This window comes from Physella acuta, unplaced genomic scaffold (assembly GCF_028476545.2).
Source record: "Physella acuta isolate Inbredline_101_S28 unplaced genomic scaffold, ASM2847654v3 ptg000709l, whole genome shotgun sequence".
Classification (NCBI taxonomy): Eukaryota; Metazoa; Mollusca; class Gastropoda; family Physidae; genus Physella; species Physella acuta.
Window position 1 is genome coordinate 381,481 of NW_026732228.1, and position 8,872 is coordinate 390,352.

General features: G+C 42.1%; 1 protein-coding gene across 1 annotated transcript; it reads left to right on the forward strand.

Moving 5' to 3' along the window:
• Positions 1-463: 463 nt before the first annotated feature.
• Positions 464-6,824, forward strand: LOC131949685 (extracellular serine/threonine protein CG31145). The gene is made up of 8 exons (XM_059311544.1): positions 464-569; positions 1,929-2,007; positions 3,334-3,426; positions 3,677-3,789; positions 4,243-4,418; positions 4,920-5,031; positions 5,588-5,669; positions 6,489-6,824. The coding sequence occupies exons 1-8, from the start codon at positions 464-466 to the stop codon at positions 6,775-6,777; spliced, it is 1,050 nt and encodes a 349-aa protein (XP_059167527.1). The 3' UTR covers positions 6,778-6,824.
• The last annotated feature ends 2,048 nt before the right edge of the window (positions 6,825-8,872 follow it).

Genomic DNA, 8,872 nt, shown 5'->3' on the forward strand with positions numbered 1-8,872 from the left:
CTACCGTGGCATCAACCAGAACTACCTGTACAACCCGTGTTTCTGGTTCTATTTCTAGCACCTCGCCCTGGGAGATGTTCTACCGTGGCATCACCCAGAACTACCTGTACAACCCGTGTTTCTGGTTCTATTTCTAGCACCTCGCCCTGGGAGATGCTCTACCGTGGCATCAACCAGAACTACCTGTACAACCCGTGTTTATGGTTCTATTTCTAGCACCTCGCCCTGGAAGATGTTCTACCGTGGCATCAACCAGAACTACCTGTACAACCCGTGTTTATGGTTCTATTTCTAGCACCTCGCCCTGGGAGATGTTCTACCGTGGCATCAACTACCTGTACAACCCGTGTTTCTGGTTCTATTTCTAGCACCTCGCCCTGGGAGATGTTCTACCGTGGCATCAACCAGAACTACCTGTACAACCCGTGTTTCTGGTTCTATTTCTAGCACCTCGACCTGGGAGATGTTCTACCGTGGCATCAACCAGAACTACCTGTACAACCCGGACTCAGGTGACGACCTCAAGAACCTGCTCAAGGAGTTGAGCTTCAAGCCTGTGGCCCATTCAGGTGAGTGATAAACATATTGGCCAGGTGTGTGATGACGTAATGGCCAGGTGAGTGATGACTTAATGTCCAGGTGAGTGATGACGTAATGGCCAGGTGTGATGACTTGATAGCCAGGTGAGTGATGACTTAATGGTCAGGTGAGTGATGACTTGATAGCCAGGTGTGATGACGTAATGGCCAGGTGTGATGACTTAATGGTAAGGTGAGTGATGACTTAATGGTAAGGTGAGTGATGACTTGATAGCCAGGTGAGTGATGACTTAATGGTCAGGTGAGTGATGACTTGATAGCCAGGTGTGATGACGTAATGGCCAGGTGTGATGACTTAATGGTAAGGTGAGTGATGACTTAATGTCCAGGTGAGTGATGACTTGATAGCCAGGTGAGTGATGACTTAATGGTCAGGTGAGTGATGACTTAATGGTTAGGTGAGTGATGACTTGATAGCCAGGTGAGTGATGACTTAATGGTCAGGTGAGTGATGACTTGATAGCCAGGTGTGTGATGACGTAATGGCCAAGTGTGATGACTAGATGGTAAGGTGAGTGATGACTTAATGTCCAGGTGAGTGATGACTTGATAGCCAGGTGTGATTACTTGATGGTCAGGTGACACTTAATTGAGCATTAGTGACCTGATGACACCTTTTCTACTGCTAACAACACCTCTATGCCATCACAGGATGTTTTACACTTTGTCATTGAGCGATGTTTACTTTAGTGAAATGCGTTGTATGACTAAATAACAGCTGATGGAGAACTGAACCCCGGTTTTCTTGGTCGTCCATTTCTGCATATTGGGAACATCAAATTCAAATACAATCTAATTTCTGATACAAAAAATACATATCAAAATACAATCTAATTTCTGATACAAAAGCTCGACATTTCGGTTCGAGTTTTTGGCGAGCAGGATTCTGGAAACAGATTCTACACACCAAATCACCCTGTCTAACCCTTAGCTCCGCCCTATTTCAATGGTTCAAGGAGCAATATTGGTTCAATTAAATGAAAAAGTCGAGAGGAAAGTCACGAATGAACGGATAATTGAAAAATCACGGCTGATGTTTTCAACTACGACATTCCAAATTGATTCAACTCAAATCTTTTCTTTTTGAAGTTATTAAAGTGATGTTAAGTCAAGCATGAGGCAATTTTAAAAAATTGAATAAAAAATCATTTAATCAAAATAAACGTATTGAAATAAATCTAAAAATAATGAAACCATAGTTAAATAAATATTATGTTCACTTTTACTTTTTAGTTTTTAAGCTTGAAAGTTGATTATTTGAAAACAAATATAAGAAGCAACTAATTAATAAAAACAGCAGCTAACATGACCTTTGACCTCCCTTTCTAGTTGAGTACAAGATGGGCTCCCAACTAAAGTTGCTCTTGACGTTTACAGATGGTGGCCAGGGACTCTTCAAGCCCATGAGGTTAGTGTTTGGCCAGATCGTCTTCATCGGAAATGTGAATTGGTCTTTGATCTGGCTAAATATGACGTCGTTATTTGTTAGTTAGCTTATCACCTTACAAAATGTAAGCATTCACATTTTTCCCGATTTTAGCTGATCTTGGAGGGAAGGTATCCTCTGGTGGTGCGCCTACTTACAAACAAAACAGTTTATTGTGTCACAGTAGGGTGTCGTACGATCCCCTACCCCGGGCAGCATCACAGTTGTGGTTTCTACTGCAACATATCACATCCACTGTTTTCATAGTCTCGACCCCCACAGCAATCCCGCCTCCCCTCCCCGCCAGTTATGTATCAAATTCCAATCAATTAGAGAGTATCGACTAATCATGAAATGAAAAACATCCGATATTTAGTGTGTTGTAGGGCAAGTGTGTCGTTAAGGTAAACAAAAAACCCCCACATCAAGTGAGATGGGAGGCTAGTGTGTCGTATGAACACGTCGTAAAGTGTGTTTGTGTGTATGTCAGGATGGTAGGTCTCATGAGTATCGTTTGATAGTCTGACCGTTGACCCCCACACGTGTGCCCGTGCCCCCCTCCCCCCCCCCCCACCATGCAGTCGTGCTGATCCTGAGTGAGTGAACTACTTTATTTCTCTAACTCGCCCACTCAAACGTTTTGATAGGACTTAGGTTTGAAGAAAAATCGACACTCAATAATGTTCTAAAAAACGTGTATCGACCCCTAACACATCTGCTGCCGAGTTAATAAAGTGGTACGAACCTTGTTCAACCAATCCATCTCAACAAGGTGCTTTTTACAGCCGCGAACAAATGCTGTTAAACCTTCCAAAGCTGGGTTGTGCAGGGGAAGTAGTGTTACCTGTATGCTTAGAGGTGTGTGTCGTACCAGTGTATACATTTTTGTGTAGGTGCCCCCCCCCCCCAGCTAACGACATGTCCCGTGGCATTTAGTGTTATGAACTCAGGAAACTGAAATGATGCAAAAAATAGTTGAAGTAACTCACATCTTGTGTTTTGAACCCTCGTGTTTGAGATCAAGTATTTCAGACTTTTTACTCCGGGACGACGGAGCACTTGGGGCGAACAGTGGCTGCAGTATATATTTTCTATATACATTCTTTTTCGTCCGTGGAGGGTGGGGGTAGGGGGTGGGTGGGGGCTTGACAGTGCGAAGAGCTTAGAATATGGTGTTTGTTTAGTACTAAGTGTTAGGGAACAGTTTGTGGCAGTTTCTAATTTTGTTAAACTTCCAAATGTACGGTTATATTAACAAAGACAAAAAGTTTAATCAAATCATGAACAAGAAAACACCATTCTCGCCAGATTTTCACGTCAACTGGAGTCATCGTCAGAAAGTTTTTTCTTCGAGGACATTGAGCGCCACACGGCAGAGATAGCAGCGTTTCATGTGGACAGGTGGGTACCTGCTGACCAGTGGGTCTCAACATCTTTACAAGTCTACTGTTGAATTTTACTCACTGTTTGCACAAAGTGCTAGGTATAACATAATGAATTGTACTCACTGTTTGCACAAAGTGCTAGGTATAACATAATGAATTGTACTCACTGTTTGCACAAAGTGCTAGGTATAACATAATGAATTGTACTCACTGTTTGCACAAAGTGCTAGGTGTAACACGATAAATTGTACTCACTGCTTGAACAGGGTGCTGGGTCTGCACAGGTCACCACCGGTAGCTGGACGTTGGCTCAATGTGACGTCAGACGTGCTTAAGGCAGGGGACAGTGACGTCAGCAGACGTGTGTTCCAGTCACCTGGTAGGTCACATGACTTTTGCTGACACGTGACTCAACCAGGACATGTCATTTGTCTGGAGGTGACATTTATTACAATGACATATAATATGACATTGTAGCTCTTGTGTGACAAAGCTGGGTAATGACAATAGCTACATGACTTTTGCTAGGGCACGATGCCTGCACAGTGACGTTAGCTAGATGACATCAGCGTATTTGGTCAATACTTCTTTCAATAACAATTTGTTTATTTTAGTGTCTCCTCTAACTAATCTGTATCAATCATAACTTCAAACAAAACACTAAATGTATAGCCCCCAACAAAACACTAATTGTATAATCTCCAACAAAACTATTAATAACCGTACAATCTCCAACCATATTGTTAACAACCGTATAATCTCCAACAAAAGCTGTATAGAACCACAATCTCCAGCAACAAACTTAAAATTTTTGTCTCCTGGAATCTTCCAGAAGGCAACATGTGCTTCAGTGGGACGTGCCAGAGGTTCTGCCAGGGTCAGTTCGCTGCCTGTGGGAGGCCAGTCCTTCTGGAAGGTTCGGTTTCAGCCTTCCTTCCTTACAACACGGCTAGCAGAAGAAAACGTGAAAAACATCCGTTCAGACGATCTTACGTCAAGCATGTCAAGGTACCATCTCGCACAGAGGCGTAGCGACCCTTCCCGGCGCCCGGGGACAAACTTTCGATTTGCACCCCCCTCAAACTTTCGATTTGCAGCCCCCTCAAACTTTTGATTTGCAACTCCCTCAAACTTTCGATTTGCACACCCCCCCTCAAACTTACGATTTGCACCCCCCTCAAACTTTCGATTTGCACCCCCCCCCCCTCAAATTTTCGATTTGTTTTTCCAACCCATTTTGTCGCCCCCTAAGGTCGACGCCCCGGGACATATGCCCCCCCCCCCCCTCCGCTCCCCCCTCGCTACGCCTCTGGTCTCGTATGTTCAATGGCTAGTAAGGTGGGACAATACTTGCCATATTTGAAAATATTGCTTTCTTTGTTGCATGTTACAATACAAAGCTTCTAACAAATTTCTTGTTTGAAAACATTTCAGTCATGTGTGACGATAGAAAGTTTTATTTATTTTCTGATTTTATCCCCCCCCCTCATCCCCCACCCCGCCGCTCAGTGGGAGATGAAGGAGGAGTTTTGTGAGGCCGACCTCAAGACAAGGGAGGTTTACAAGGGTGGCCGGAAGTTGCTGGACCTGATGGACATGGCCATCTTTGATTTCATCATTGGTAAGTCAGGGGAGCTATGGTAACCGGTTCATGAATGGTAAGTCAGGGGAGCTATGGTAACCGGTTCATGAATGGTAAGTCAGGGGAGCTATGGTAACCGGTTCATGAATGGTAAGTCACTTGAGCTATGGTAACCAGTTCATGAATGGTAAGTCAGGGGAGCTATGGTAACCGGTTCATGAATGGTAATTCAAGTCAAGGGAACTATGGTAATCGGTTCATGAATGGTAAGTCAGGGGACTATGGTAACTGGTTCATTAATGATAAGTCAGATGAACTAAGGTAACCGGTTCATGAATGGTAAGTCAGGGGAGCTATGGTAACCAGAAGGTGTACCATCTCCTTCACGGTTGGTTGAGTCATACAGCGCATTGTTTTTACCAAATTTACATGCAAGGTGCGGATGGGGGTTCAGCATATGCTGTTGTATGTTGATCTACAATCTAAAATGGGGATCCACGTAGAATGTTGTATGTTGATCTAAAAGCTAATATGTGAATCCACATAGAATGTTGTATGTATGTTTGACTTGAGCTACGACTGTTTGACCTTGCAGGTAACCTTGACCGACATCACTACGAGAGGTTTGAGGAGTTCGGCGAGAAGGGCTTCGTGCTTTATTACGATCATGGCAGAGGGTGAGTCACGTGACAGGTCAGGGGTCAGACACAGTTGTGGGCAGGTCAGAGGTCAAACACAGTCATGGGCAGGTCAGGGGTCAGACATAATCATTGATGGGGCAGGGGTAAGACAGAATCATTGATGGGGCAGGGGTAAGACAGAATCATTGATGGGGCAGGGGTCAGACAGAATCATTGATGGGGCAGGGGTAAGACAGAATCATTGATGGGGCAGGGGTCAGCGTAAAACATTGATGGGGCAGGGGTCAGACAGAATCATTGATGGGGCAGGGGTCAGACAGAATCATTGATGGGGCAGGGGTAGACAGAATCATTGATGGGACAGGGGTCAGACAGAATCATTGATGAGGCAGGGGTAAGACAGAATCATTGATGGGGCAGGGGTAGACAGAATCATTGATGGGGCAGGGGTAGACAGAATCATTGATGGGGCAGGGGTCAGACAGAATCATTGATGGTGCAGGGGTCAGAAAGAAACACGAACAGGGCAGGGGCGGACGTACATATGTAACCGTATGTCATGCTTTTTTCATCTTTCTACACTGACAAACATCAGTTATTTAAAGCTAAATCTTGCTTTTCCGGGTGTATTTTTTGTTGAATTAAATTTAATTAGTAAACAATAAAAACAATCGATAAATATTTTATCAATATTTATTTTTAAGAATCTCATGAATTTTGTTGGACTTACCCAATATATGTGTAGTCGCAGTTATGAATTTAAAAAAAAGTTCAATTATTAGTATACCGTCATGGCACTTGAGATGTGATAAAACCACAGCAAACATTGGTTGATTTGCATCATCTCCACCCCAGGTTCGCTCAGTGGCAGCATGACTGCGCCGCCTGCAAGACGCCCATCAAACAGTGCTGCCTCATCCGCTTGACCACTCTGGCCAAACTGGTCAAGCTCTACCAGGGCCCGGACAGCCTGAGTCACGTGATGAGGACCTCCATGAGGTCGGACCCCCTGTCGCCCATACTTGGCGAGACGCACCTGGACGCCCTGGACAGGAGGGTGGGGGTTTTGTTGAGGCTGGTGGCGGGGTGCGTCGAGAGGGCGGGGAACTTCCACACGGTCATCGTTGATGACAGGCACAGGTAGCCAGGTGATGACTGGAGGCCTCAGATCTTGGGCAGATCTTGGACAGATCTTGGACAGATCTTGGACGGATCTTGGACGGATCTTGGACATATCATCGACAGATATTGGACAGATCTTGGACAGATCTTGGGCAGATCTTGGACAGATCTTGGACGGATCTTGGACATAATCATCGACAGATCTTGGACAGATCTTGGACGGATCTTGGGCAGATCTTGGACAGATCTTGGACACATCTTGGACAGATCTTGGGCAGATCATAAAAGATCACGGACACACCATGAGACAGACATAGCATTGTCAAATTTTTGTGGCATGTCACCAGCATACGAAGTGTCTAACTATAACTAAACGCATGTTACCTTACATTTTTTCCACGACGAATCATCTCATTGTTGAGATATTTATCAAGATATTTACTCAACCATATCGCCACTTGGTAAAGGATGTTGGAGAGGCTCACCCCAAACAACTTGCTAGACTTTAATTTATAAAAATGTTCCAAGCTGATTTCTTTTTACAAACGTATTCAGCAACGAATTTAAGTATAACTTTGAATTATCATAACTCTAGTTTCTTGACATCAGAAGATTGTGTATTGATTGTAGTTGAACATCAGAAAGTGTTTGTTATGTGTTGATTGTAGTTGAACATCAGAAGGTGTTTGTTATGTGTTGATTCTAGTTGAACATCAGATGTTAACTAACTACATTTAAACATCCAAAAATGTATATATTTTCTTCAACCCTGTGATGATCAAGGATGTACTCATGTCCCCCCCCCCCATCCCACTGTTGTATTAAAATTCACATTTCTCTTGTCCAAATAAATCACATGTATAACGAATCGATTTCACTTTCAGCATTTTATACAGCAATCTAAAGATAATTTGTGCTGGAGTTTATTTAAATTGAGGAACGCTGACAAAATAAACATAAACGTTTCAATTGCATTTTTTAAATATATTTTAAAAAAGCTGTTCCCTGGACATGGCTGTTTGTATTTGAAACGTAGTATGAGGTAGACAACTGTATTTAAATCTGTTATTATAAGGTAGACAACTGTATATATCCTATTATATAAAAGACCATGTGCGCACTTCTCTCTCTCTCTCTCTCTCTCTCTCTGTCCGCAAAATATTTTCACAGGCCATGATATCAGTATTTTCAGCGATATATGGAGAACTTGATACTGACTTTTTTTGAAAATAATATGTTAGATGTTTTAAATGTATAATCTAAATTTTATTTAAAGAAGGAAAATAAAAATAAAGGCAAATTCAAATGTCGAAAGACAATTTTATTTATGCAACCGGAAAAGTATTTATAGTTGTGGCAAGAACGTAATAAACAATGACGTCATATGATACATGTTTAAACTAAGTCTAAAGTCTAAGGAAAGAACACATTACTAATGGCGCCATTTTCCAATTTTAGAATATAAAGAATTGAATTATTTAATTCAAATTTGATTTACATCTACTTATCTAAACTTATAAAATTTACTTTATCTATCTGGATTCTAGATCTAGAGCTACGGAAAAACTAGACTTAGAATCTAGATCTAGACTCTATCTAGATCTTGAATATATTTCAATATGAGTTTCTATACTAAACTATTTCAGGCCTTAATTATTATATATCGATTCTATATCTTTGTTTGTTTAGCTATTGAATTGGCGAATCTGGGATTAAATTTCATTTGAAATAATAGGGCCTATTCGCGTAACTTAAGTTTCCTAAATACTACATTTATTCAACATGTACGTTTAAGTACCTAAATAGCTGAGATGATAGAATAATAGTTATCATGTAGGTGGTACGGGTTCGAGACACACCAAGTCCATCTTAAATTTTTTTTTTTCAATTTTTTTTTCGATGGGAATGATAAAGTAGCCTATCGGGACTTGGCGGGACACGGGGCAGGTGAAGTAGAGTTCACCTGTTTCTTCTCAGCACATGAAGCGATAGTGTGGTCAGACCAATGCTCAGCCGAAATAGGTGTTTTTAAAAGACAAAAGCAACATAACTACCATTGAACAGCCGGGTTTTTAACAAAATTATTTTAAGTCTCTTAATTTTAAGCCTCTTAATCA

Bases quoted from the DNA above. Each gene is read 5' to 3' on its own strand.
- LOC131949685 (XM_059311544.1), top strand. From the start codon at position 464: ATGTTCTACCGTGGCATCAACCAGAACTACCTGTACAACCCGGACTCA. The intron at 5,032-5,587 runs GTAAGTCAGGGG...TTGACCTTGCAG, and splicing joins CATCTTTGATTTCATCATTG to GTAACCTTGACCGACATCAC. The intron at 5,670-6,488 runs GTGAGTCACGTG...TCTCCACCCCAG, and splicing joins TATTACGATCATGGCAGAGG to GTTCGCTCAGTGGCAGCATG.